The sequence below is a fragment of the Leucoraja erinacea genome, chromosome 31 (assembly GCF_028641065.1).
Source record: "Leucoraja erinacea ecotype New England chromosome 31, Leri_hhj_1, whole genome shotgun sequence".
Taxonomy (NCBI): Eukaryota; Metazoa; Chordata; class Chondrichthyes; order Rajiformes; family Rajidae; genus Leucoraja; species Leucoraja erinaceus.
In genome coordinates this window covers 5,983,897-5,995,756 of record NC_073407.1, presented here as the reverse complement: position 1 = coordinate 5,995,756, position 11,860 = coordinate 5,983,897, and the positions used below count along the sequence as shown (strand labels likewise).

The window sequence follows — 11,860 nt, the reverse complement described above, 5'->3', positions numbered from 1 at the left end:
TTTTCTCCAACATCTTCGGTTTACTCCCAAACTCCAAAGCCTTGCAGGTTTGTAGGTTAATTGGCTTGGTAATGTAAGAGTGTCCATAGTGTGTGTAGGGTTGTGTTAATACATGGGGATCACTGGTCAATGCAGACCCGGCCGGCCGATCGGCCTGTTTCTGCGCTGTATCTCTACACTAAACTAAACACAATCAGTCTGAAGAAGGGTTCTGACCCAAAACGTCACCTGTCCATGTTCTCCAGAGATGTTCCCTGACCCGCTGAGTTACTCCAGCACTTTGTATCCTTTTGTGTAAACCAGCATCTGCAGCACCTCGCTCCTACATTCTAGTTCTCCTCGGTGTTTAGGCCACCATTTATCTTTCATTCTGTGTCATGAAAGCCGAGATTCTGCTTTTAAAACGCAGAGTAACACTGCAGTAATACAGCAACATCTGTGGAGGGAATGGATTGGTGACGTTTCGGTTTTGAAACTTTCTTCAGACTGCCACAGAGGAGCATGCACGACCTGTTGAGTTACTCCGACACCTTGTGCTTTGCTCAGGATCCCAGTGTCTGCAGTTCCTTGCGTCTTCTGGTTTTAATCGTATGGTTAAGCACCAGAGATTGTTCTTCTGCAAATTGGTTGCAGTTTTCCTACATTGCAACCTCGATCTCACTTCAATAATACTTAACACACTTTGGGACAAGTTGTTAAAAGTTTCATAAAAGCAAGTCTTTCTGCTTTCAAGTCCAAAGCTCAGTGAAAAGAAAGCAGTCAGAAGGAAATTTTAGTCTTTTAGTTTTAGAGATACAGCGCGGAAATAGACCCTTTGGCCCACCGAGTCCGCACCGACCAGCGACCCCCTTACACTGGCACTATCCTGCACACTAGGGACAATTTTTGTAGTTATACCAAGCCAATTAACCTACAAACCTGCACGTCTTTGCAGTGTGGGAGGTAACTGATGTTCTTGGAGAAAACCCACGCAGGTCAAGTGGAAACGTACAAACTCTGTATAGACAGGATCGAACATTGGTCCCTGGCGCTGCAAGGCAGCAACTTTACCTCTGCGACACTGTGCCGCCATCATCTGCAACTGAAAGGAAGAATGTGACCCTTCAACAGTACTGTGTTTGGATGTCTGATTGAGAATATAAAGAAGCTATTCAAACCAAGAAGGAAAATTGAGTTTGGTTGTTTAATCTTGCCATCTTGAGGTTATGAAGTAGCCTTTGGTACACTTTTTGTCACCCTAATACATAAACTTTCCGACAAGTAAGTATATTTCCCACAAAATAGAATTTGTATATTAGAGACACCATAGACTGCGGATGTTTTATGGACAGCAAAAAGCAAACTGCGGAATAACTCAGTGGACCAGGCAGCATCTGTGGAGGGATCTGCAAAGGGATAATTGGTCTTTTTTTATTTGGTTTTCTGTAACTTGTTTATTGTCTACTTAGGGAACTGAACAACATGGGAATCTGGTACAGAATGGGAAAAGTTCCAAGGACACAAGAAATCCCAACATCGACTGCTAAAACATCATTTACGTCATCTTCATCAAGCTGTGTTCCTAACCTTCCCAGGTACTGTGTTTTACAAAATTGATGGCTCACCTTCTCTGTGGATTTACCATTTTCATTTGGGGAACATTTCTTTAGGGAACCAGTTCCTGATATGGGTGTGAATTTTAATTCTTCGACTTGTCCCAGAGGAAATGCTGCAATGAGAGCAGTATTCTTTAATTTTCACTGTAACAGAAGTAAGGAGATTTTTTGTTTCCTCCTCCTGTTGTCAGGATATTTTCCGGGTTGGGGTGGATTTGTTGCCACTACCATAATGATTCAGAGCTGACTGCGGAGCCCAACGCATGATCCATGCATACCGCAACTGATGAGATGGAGGAACTGTAAGGGGCCTGCTAGTTGAGTTCTTTAGATGGATGCACTTTATACTGTTTATGCTGGGCCTCCATGCGTTCCAGTTGGAGGGAGACACAGTAAGAGATTTTTCAAGGAGGTTCAGGGGCCATCTTTGGGCATTTTCCACGTCTCCTGAAAATCTCTTTCGGTGTTGGAGTTTGCGATAGAGTGCTTGATTTGGGTGTCTGCCGTCAGGACATCTCACCAGGATAGTCACTAAATTCTGGGGTAACTCAGCGGGTCAGGCAGAATCTCTGGAGAAAAAGAATAGGTGATGTTTTGGGTCTGAACCCTTCTTTAGACTGAACTGTATCCAGTTTGAAGAAGGGATCCGACCCGAAACATCACCTATTCTTTTTCTCCAGAGATACTGGCTGGCCTGTTACTCCAGTATTTTTTGTCTATCTTCGGTATAAACCAGCATCTGCAGTTCCTTCCTACATATCTCACCAGGACATTGAACCAAGAGAGGATGCTGACATTGGCTTGCTTATCCTTATCCTTTAGCTGGATCTTGCAAAGACAACTCTGGTGGTACTGCTCCAATGCTTTTTGATGCCTACAGTATCTTGAGTATTTTACCACCCACAAGTGCACTGAATTGGGAATGCATGTCAAAGGAACATAGAAACATAAAAAATAGGCACAGGAGTAGGCTATTCGGCCCAACGAGCCAGCATTGCCTTCAATCTGATCATGGCTGATCATTCAGAATCAGTACTCTGTTCCTGCTCTCCCCCCATATCCCTTGATTCTATTAGCCCTAAGAACTATATCCAACTCTCTCTTGAATACATTGAGTATGTTGGTCTCCACTGCTCTCTGTGGCAGAGAATTCCACAGATTCCCAACTCTCTGAGTGAAAATGTCAGTATGATTTACAGATTTATACACCATTCGCAGAATGGAGGGCAGAGGCCAAGAACCAATTAATTAACTTGCACCTTTTACTCTTTTTTCCCCACACGTTTGCATGTCTGATTCTTTACCTGCCAAGGAAAGACGTGTTGTGGTTTTCATTCAAAACATAGTGATGATCAGTATCCTTGGCTCTCCATTAGACCAAGAGCCCAGCTATGAACTGGCATTAGTTATTGCTGCAGTCCACTATCATTCCAGAGAAGATGACAAATGGGAAGCCTCATTCACCATAGTGCACTATGAGCTCGAGGAGTCATGGCCAAAGCGAGGCCTTTAGGATGAATGCTGTTGGGCGTTTTTGTGATAGAACGGGTTGAGGAAGGTCACCAGTTCTGGAGAATTGCAAGTACAGTCAAATGTGAAGTTTGAGGAACAGGTGGTGGATGCGGCCTCACAGTGGCGCAGCACTAGAGTTGCTGCCTCGCAGCGCCAGAGACCCAGCTTCGATCCTGGGTACGGATGCTGTCTGAACGGACCGTGTGGGTTTCCTCCGGGTGCTCCGGTTTCCTTCCAAATATGTAGAGGTTTGTAAATTGTCCCTGGTGTATAGGACAAAGAACTAGTGTAAGGTTGATTGTTGGCTGGCATGGACTCGGTGGGCTGAAGGGTCTGCGTATACGGGGTATCTCTAAACTAAATTTGGTGGGATTTTGGATTCTATGAGACGAGGTAGAAGGTCATAAGTGATAGGAGCAGAATTAGGACACTCGGCCCATCAAGTCTACCCTGCCATTCAATCATGGCTGATCTAGCTCTCCTTCTTAACCCCATTCTCCTGCCTTCTCCCCATAATCTCTGACATGCGTAATAATCAAGAATCTATCTCTGCCTTAAAAATATCTATTGACTTGGCCTCCACAGTCTTCTGTGGCAAAGAATTACACAGATTCACCACCCTCTGACTAAAGAAATTCCTCATCTCCTTCTTAAAGGAATGCCCTTTAATTCTGAGGCTATGACCTCTAGTCCTTGACTCTCCCACTAGTGGAAACATCCTGTTCACGTCCACTCTATCCAAGCCTTTTACTATCTCACAGCGCCGGAGACCCGGGTTTGATCCCGACTACAGGTGCTGTCTATACGGAGTGTGTACGTTCTCCCCGTGACCTGCGTGAGTTTTCTCCGTGATCTTCGGTTTCCTCCCACACTCCAAAGACGTACAGATTTGTAGGTTAATTGACTTGGTGTAAATGTAAAAATTGTCCCGAGTGGGTGTAGGATAGTGTTAATGTGCAGGGATCGCTGGTCGGCGCAGACCCGGTGGGCCAAAGGGCCTGTTTCTGCACTGTATCTCGAAGCCAAAACTCAACTTAACTAAACTATTCGGTAAGTAAGAAAAAGAGGCTATGTGGATCAAGTGTGCTTTCTGACTGAAGAGCCCATGAAATGTCCATAGCCCATTCTTGGTGATGCTGACTTCCTGTCTGGTTGCCAGGTTACTTGGTTGGAGTCCAAAGTTTCCATAAAATAATTTTCTGTGGAGCCCAAACTTTTACATCCACCTAATAATTTCCTTGGTTAAAAGTGGTTCCAATACTTCACCTGTGTTGCACCAGGACAATCTATCGAATTCAGGCTTTTGTGAGGGGGCTTTGAGCTGGTGTACAATACCTTCGGAAGGAAAGCTGCACAAATTTGCACGTAGGAATCATAGAGCAGGGAAACAGGCCCTTCGGCCCAACTTGCCCATGCTGACCAAGGTGCCCCATCTACACTAGTCCCACCTCCCCGCGTTTGGCCTATAAACCTATCCTATCCATGTACCTGTATGAATGTCTTTTAAATGCTGTTCTAGTATCTGCCTCAACTACCTCCTGTGCCGGCGTGTTCAATATACCCTCCACCGTCTGTGTGGAAAAATGGTCCCTGAGGTTCCCATCAAATCTTTCCCATCTGATCTTAAACCTATCTCCACTGTTTCTTGATTCCCTTACTCTCAGTAAAAGACTCTGTGATTCAAAATAGAGAATATTTAGAAGATAAACACAAAATGCTGGAGTAACTCGGTGGGACAGGCAGCATCTCTGACCAATGAGGAAAAACTGACTTCTTTAGCAGAATTAAAACAGGCAAAAATGCCCATTTTAACACCTCCAACTTAGTCCCACTCGAGCCCTAGGCAAGCAATATCAAAGGCAGGCTTCTTATGGGATCTGTGGTATTTTTATTTCTTCTTTTTATTATGCCTCTGAAATGCATTGGGATGTTTCACTACATTAAGCATGCTCTATAATTGCTAGTTATTTTAAACGTAACCTACAAGGATACGTTTTCATCCGCCTTAAAACTCCTTCAAAACGGCAAGTCCAAGCAAGTCGAGAAATTTTATTTGAGTCATTTGATTGAATTTGTTGTTAATTTGGGATTGGGGGTTTCAAGATGAGGGAGGAATAACTAATTTATTTTCTCGATTTTCCCTGACATTGAGCATTGTTTAGTTTCCACTGATCACATCCACTGCTCCAGATGAAAGAGAATCACACCTCCTTTCTGTGCCAATAGTCATATTAAACCTTCATTCTGCCCCCCCTCCCCATATAGTGGACAGAAACCCCCACAGAGTCGTTTTGGTATTAAGATTGAGATCGGCTATTCAAGTCCCTCTGTTGCTGCCTTCCCTGGCTTCTCTCCCATTTCCTCATTTCTCCTGGGCCTTTTGTGAGCTTTTTTTAATGAGTTCATTCATGTGATGTGGTTGTCACTGACAAGGCCAGAATTTATTGTCCATTTCTAATCGCTCGTGAACGAAGAAGCTTGCAGGGCTATTTCAGGATACAGTTAAGAGTCAGCCAGAATTTTGTAATTCTGAGGTAACATAAAGGGCAACGCAAGTAAAGATGCCAGATTACCTTCTCTGAAAGCCATCTGGAAACCACAAGGGACTTCTCTGCAATCTAGTAGCTTCATGGTCACCATTGCTAGTACTGTCCTTTTGTTTAAATTGCAGGCTTATTTAACAAGTTAATTGATTTTAAATTTGCCAGCAGTGGAGGTAGAATTGAATTTCTGACTCCACATCACTCGTCCAAGCCTCATTTTACCAGTTGAATAAAATGACCAATATGCTGCTATATCCGACATGTCATGCTCTGACCCACAAATGTTCATTTGATGCAAAACGGTTAACACTTTCACCTCCTCCACAATCCCACATGTGAGCTGAAGAAGTGTTTCCCGTTTTCGGATATGGATTGCCCTCAATTTCAATACTGCCGTCCCACCACCCACACCTCAAACGGTTTGTACTTTATCCTTGCGGGCTCCAGCTCCATCTTCAACCTTCCCTTCATTTGCAATGCAGTTTCTGTGGCTTCTTCCATCTGCAGTTCCCTTTTAATCTTTCTGAATCCTGCTTCTGTTCTTACCACAACCCTGAAATAATACTGACAGTAAGCACACAAGGAAGTGCACTGAGGTACATCATACTCAGTCCGAATCTGAAACATTGTTTGTCTGATCCCATCGCAGATGTTGCCTGACCAGCTGAGTTCCTCCAGCACTTTGTGTTACCCTCTTTGATCTCTCTGCAGTCTGGAACATGGTTGATCACACCATCCTATCTCAATACTTCTTCTAATCCCTCATTTAATTAGACAAATCTTTGGGTGTTTTTGCTTTTGCCTGACAAACTACAGCCAGAGCATTTACACTCATTGAATGATCCTTATTTACGTTCTGCTCCTTGAGTACCATTGTCCGACAATGCTGAATTAGCATTTCTCATTTGACTTGACCCCTTCACTCTTACTGTTCAACATCAGGACTTGGATGTTCCATAATTTCTTCCAATATAATTCTGGGGAGAAGAAAACCGTTGACTTCAATTGAAGCAGTTTTCAGCCGGTACCTTCAATGAAGCTAGACTGGTGGCTCTTGAGTTGAGCTTTCGAGTTCTATATTCTCTCCCGACATTACCATCCCCTCATTCATCCCTCAAACTGTCTGCAGATAAATCTGAAATATGTATTCAGTTTAGTTTACTTTAGAGATACAGCTCGTAAACACTCCCTTCGCTCCATCGAGTCCGCGCCAACCATCCCTCCCCATACACTTACACTATCCGACACACATTAGGGACAATTTAGGATTTTTTACTGAAGCCAATTAACCTACAAACCTGTACGTCTTTGGAGTGTGGGAGGAAACCAGATCACCTGGCGAAAACCCACGCGGCCACGGGGAGGACATGCAAACTCCGTACAGACAGCACCCGTGGTCAGGATCTAACCTGGGTTTCTGGCTTGTGCCACCGTAACGCCCAAAGTTTGTCAGCCCTACACTTGGTTATTACAATTCAGTCACCCTCTGTAAATGTCAGCTCTTTGTTCTTACTGACCAGCAGTGGATTGCCGTACCCACTAGTTTAAAATTCTCTTCATTTATCATTAATTGTCTGTGGCCCAATTAGACGACTTTTATGAGATTCCCTTTAAAGTGCAGATCTAAGGAATGAACCACCTCGGGGATATTGTGTCCATGGTTCATATTGAATTTTCAGCTGCAAATTTACAAATAGTGAGGATCTATGTTTAAAATAAGCACAATGCGAAACTATAGGAATTCTACCACTCCTATCGTCTTGGTTGTTGTGGAATAGTCTGTATTAGTCTCGTTTTGGTTTAGAGACAGAGCATGGAAACGCGGCCTCAGCCCACTGAGCCCACACTGACCAGCAATCCCCGCAGACTAACGGTAGGGACAATTTACAATTTTCCCGAAGCCAAATAACCTACAAATCTGTACGTCTTTGGAGTGTGGAAGCACCCGGAGAAAACCCATGTGGTCACAGGGAGAACGTACAATGCACAAACTCCATAGTGAGGATTGAACCCGGGTCTCTGTTGCTGTAAAGCAGCAACTCTACCGCTGTGCTGGCTATTGTGCCAAGTGTATCTAGATATGAAATGTACAAGAGTCCTAGTGCCATCATTTTCTGCTTATTGGACTCCAGCTTCCTATATCATTAAATGGTGAGCTGGCAGCTACAACCTTGTTGAAACTGGCCAGGCGAAGGCCTATGACTTAGTTGTGCACATTCACCTTGTATTTCCATTTACTAGCTTGCTTTTACCTGTATTTAGAACTGTTTGTGATCCGTTCAGAAACGCAGGAAAAATAAACATTTTAATTATCTAGAATGTTTCCATTTTTCAAGTTTATATTGGTTTTGCTTCATTTCATTATAAATGGAAGATGGGCACAAAATGCTGGAGTAGCTCAGCGGGTCAGGTAGCATCTCTGGAGGAATGGTATAGGTGACGTTTTGTGTCCGAAGGTACACAAAAATGTTGGAAAAACTCAGCGGGTGCAGCAACATCTATGGAGCGAAGGAAATAGGCAACGTTTTGGGCCGAAACCCTTCTTCAGACTGAAAGATAGTGAAGGTGTGGGGATGGTGGGGATGGTGGGGAGGGATGGGTGGTGAGGATGAGGGTGAAATCTGGAGGTGGGAAAAGGCCAGAACAAATGTGGACCAGCAACAGACGCGCTGAGTTGCTCCTGCATTTTGTGATTATCTTCCGTATAAACCAGCATCTGCAGTTCATTCCTACATATTTGGTCATTACAACTTGATTTGTGTATTCATTTAAAATGCGGTTATTTCCAATCTTGGATTTAGTTCAATTTTGGACTTTGTTCGAATATCAGCACAGTTTTTCTTTGGCAATCTCATGTTGTAAGTGAATCGCAAACTGGTGTTATTTTAAATTGCGATATTTTGGTAAACAAATTCTAAAACTTGTTGGCTTGTAGAAGTTTGACATGGAGTAGATTGATCTGCTTTGTTTTTCATCCTGTTGTCTTGCTTCACAAATTACTTTGCAGGATTATGTAATTTTAATTAAATGTTTCAAAGCAAAAATGTATCAGAAAAGTAATACTATTAGACAGAGAATTAAGAAGAATATGATCAAAATGCTTGATTTTGAACAGTCAATTATTCGATTAGATTTTGATGTGGAATTAAAAAAAAAACATTAACGTCAGCATTTGTTCCCAGGTAGGGTCACAGTAAAGATTTAATTAGATACAGATCAGTTTTTGCTGTTTTTAACAAAAAATGTGTTGCACCCAAAGGATTTCACAAAATGCTGATAATTTTTAGCTTCTTATGAAATTCTACTTAGCTTTCAGTCTTGTGAAAAACCTGTCATTGACTACAGCAGAAATGTCTGTAAGTGTACTACAGGGACTAGAGGTTTGTGGTTTGTCTACTAAATGAAAAAAGGAATTAGTGAATGATTTTTTGCTGTGTGTGTAGTCACCTGGGATTGACATTGTAAACTGGGTTATTAAACTGAAGGTGATAAAGGAGAAAATATTGATCCTTTCCCTTTGAAAGTATGCAAGGCTCTTTTGTTTGTCTGCATAGACTGTATTTCACCAAAAAAGCACGCAACCTAGTTTTTCCAAGTCTCCCTTTCTCGGGCTAGTTTATTTCCTCATGCAGAGTGACTGCATTTTAAAGCTGGAGTGCTTTGTTCGCATTTTCTCCCAGGTTTTATCAAGTAGTTTTGAGGCCAGTTTAATGATGCCTTAAATCTTAATGATACTGACACTTTCAAGATCAACTCTTTCATTTTAGGATCTCGGGTTTTCCCTGTGAAAATAAATTACAACCATGCGGTTCGTGAACTTGTAAAACTGTTGGCAACAAGTTTATATTTTGATTCGGGTTCAAGAGATGTGGAGATTTTTGGTTAAAACGAACAAGTACAGCCCATTCCTAATTGTGCCTGGAAATGAGTATTTCTTGGCTTTCATTTATCCTTTTGCATACCTTTCATTCATTTGTTCCACGTCCCTTTTCATATCTCTGCTATCCCTCTCCCCCGCCTCTCAGTCTGAAGGGTCTCGACTTGAAACGTCACCTATTTCTTTTCTCCAGAGATGCTGCCTGTCCCGCTGAGTTACTCCAGCTTTTTGTGTCTATCTTTGGTGTAAACCCGCTTCTGCAGTTCCTTCCTACACATGAGTATTTTTTTGCCTGTTTCAGAGGGCAGTCAAGAATCACCCACTTAGAGTGGGTTGTGTGCTGATAGCAGGTTCACATTAGTGAATTAAATGGGGGTTTATGAATATCTTGTAGTTTAATTGTCACTCTTAACGGTAGCGGCTCGATATTCCAGCCTTTTCTAATTATTTGAATTTAATTATCTGCAGTCCTCATGCTAGGATTTGAACTTATGGCTCCAGACATCGGATTCTAGTCAGAATAATATGGCAGCCACTTCTGAAGTTTGGCTATTACAGATGCAACATAGGGGCATGTAGCCATTGTGCTTGATAAAGGTACAGGCCAGAGTCTAAGAGTATTACAGCATGGTTAACAGTTTAACAGTGATTGATAATGGTTCATGACGTGCATGACTTGTGTGGGCTTTCAGGATTGCCTGTTGTCTGAGCTTTAAGTAGATTTCACACATCTGCTGATATCCAAATGTTTCACAACTGCATTTGATACATTTATTAATATTTAAAGGTCCGAGCAGGATATTTATTGCCAGTGAGCAGTGCTGAACTACTATCGACCTCTTTGATGACACTAGGTCTATCCTTGATCGGACTTTGCTGGCTTTACCTCGCACTAAACGTTATTCCCTTATCATGTATCTATACTCTGTGAATTCATTGATTGTATTGCCTTTCTGCTGATTGGTTGGCACGCCACAAAAGCGTTTCACTGTACCTCGGTACACGTGACAATGAAGTAAACAGAACTGAGTGAGCATGTTGTGCAGGGAATGGACAAAGGATGGTCCATAGAGTTGTACAGCACACAAACAGGCCCGTTGACCCAACATGCCCATGTTGACGAATGCGCCCCATCTGCATTAGTCCCACCTGCCAGCTTGTGGCCCATATCCCTACAAACCTTCATCACCCAACTGCTTTTTAATGATCAACGAAGAACAATGACCACAATCATGATGTCGGCTTGGAAACCTTCTTCAGACTAAAGAAGGCTCCCAACCTGAACTGCATCTGTCCATTCTGTCCACACATGCTGTCCATTTTGTGTTCTCGTAGTTGAGAGATTTTAATTTGTTAATCAAATAAAGCTGCAAAAACGAGGCTCAATATGGTGGCTGTGAAACTATCAGGTTGTTGGAGAAACTCATCTGGGTTATCAGTGGCCTTTTAAGGAAGGAAACTCGCTTTTTCCTGGTTTGGTGTCTCTGTGAATTTGGGTTCACAGAGCATTTCACTGCTCCGTGAAATGGTCCAGAGAGCTCCTCAGTTCAAGGACAGTTAATTGTGACAGTGTATAAGATCACGAGAGGAATAGATTGGGTGGACACACAGAGTCTCTTGCCCAGAGTAGGGGAATCGAGAACCAGAGGACATAGGCTTAAGGTGAAGGGGGAAAGATTTAATAGGAACCTGAGGGAAAACTTTTTCACGCTAAGGGTGGTGGGTGTATGGAACGAGCTGCCGGAGGAGGTAGTTGAGGCAAGGGCTATTTCGACGTTTAAGAAGCAATTAGACTGGTACATGGATAGGACAGGTTGAGACGGATATGGGCCAAAGGCAGGTGGGACTAGTGCAGATGGGACATGCTAGTTGGTGCGGGCAAGTTGGGCAGAAGGGCCTGTTTCCACCCTGTATCACTCTTGTGACAGTTATTGATGGCCAATCGGTGCTGATCTTGGCTGGGATGGCCTGTTCCATGAAATAACAATTTGATAAATTCCCCGAAATTCATCAACTTAACAGATATTACACGTTTACACCATCTGGGATTTTGAACTAAAGTCTGTCAACAAAGAAAGGGATCTGGCTGTGATAAAATCCTTAGCGTTTAATAAACGGCAGTGAAGCTACATTAAAGCAAATAGACTTTGAGAATCTGTTGCCAGGATGATCCAATTTAAAACATAACACAACTGTTTTCCTACAACAGCCACATCTGGAAAGCAGTTTTGAATTTTGTTGACTGGTTTTGGAAACTTTGGAAAATATTTCAAGGAGGATCAGTGCCTTGATGCATGGTCATAACAATGTATTTATGGAGCTTAATTTAGCGA

At 42.8% G+C, this 11,860-nt stretch overlaps 1 protein-coding gene across 5 annotated transcripts in view; it reads left to right on the top strand.

The window, feature by feature from the left end:
• The window catches only part of LOC129711847 (multivesicular body subunit 12B-like), a 224,990-nt gene that overhangs the window by 56,735 nt on the left and 156,395 nt on the right, over positions 1-11,860 (top strand). For all 5 annotated transcript variants that reach the window (XM_055659807.1, XM_055659809.1, XM_055659810.1 and 2 more), the window contains exon 6: positions 1,449-1,574. In XM_055659807.1, coding sequence (XP_055515782.1) covers positions 1,449-1,574 — 126 coding nt within the window. The remainder of the gene's footprint in view (positions 1-1,448; positions 1,575-11,860) is intronic.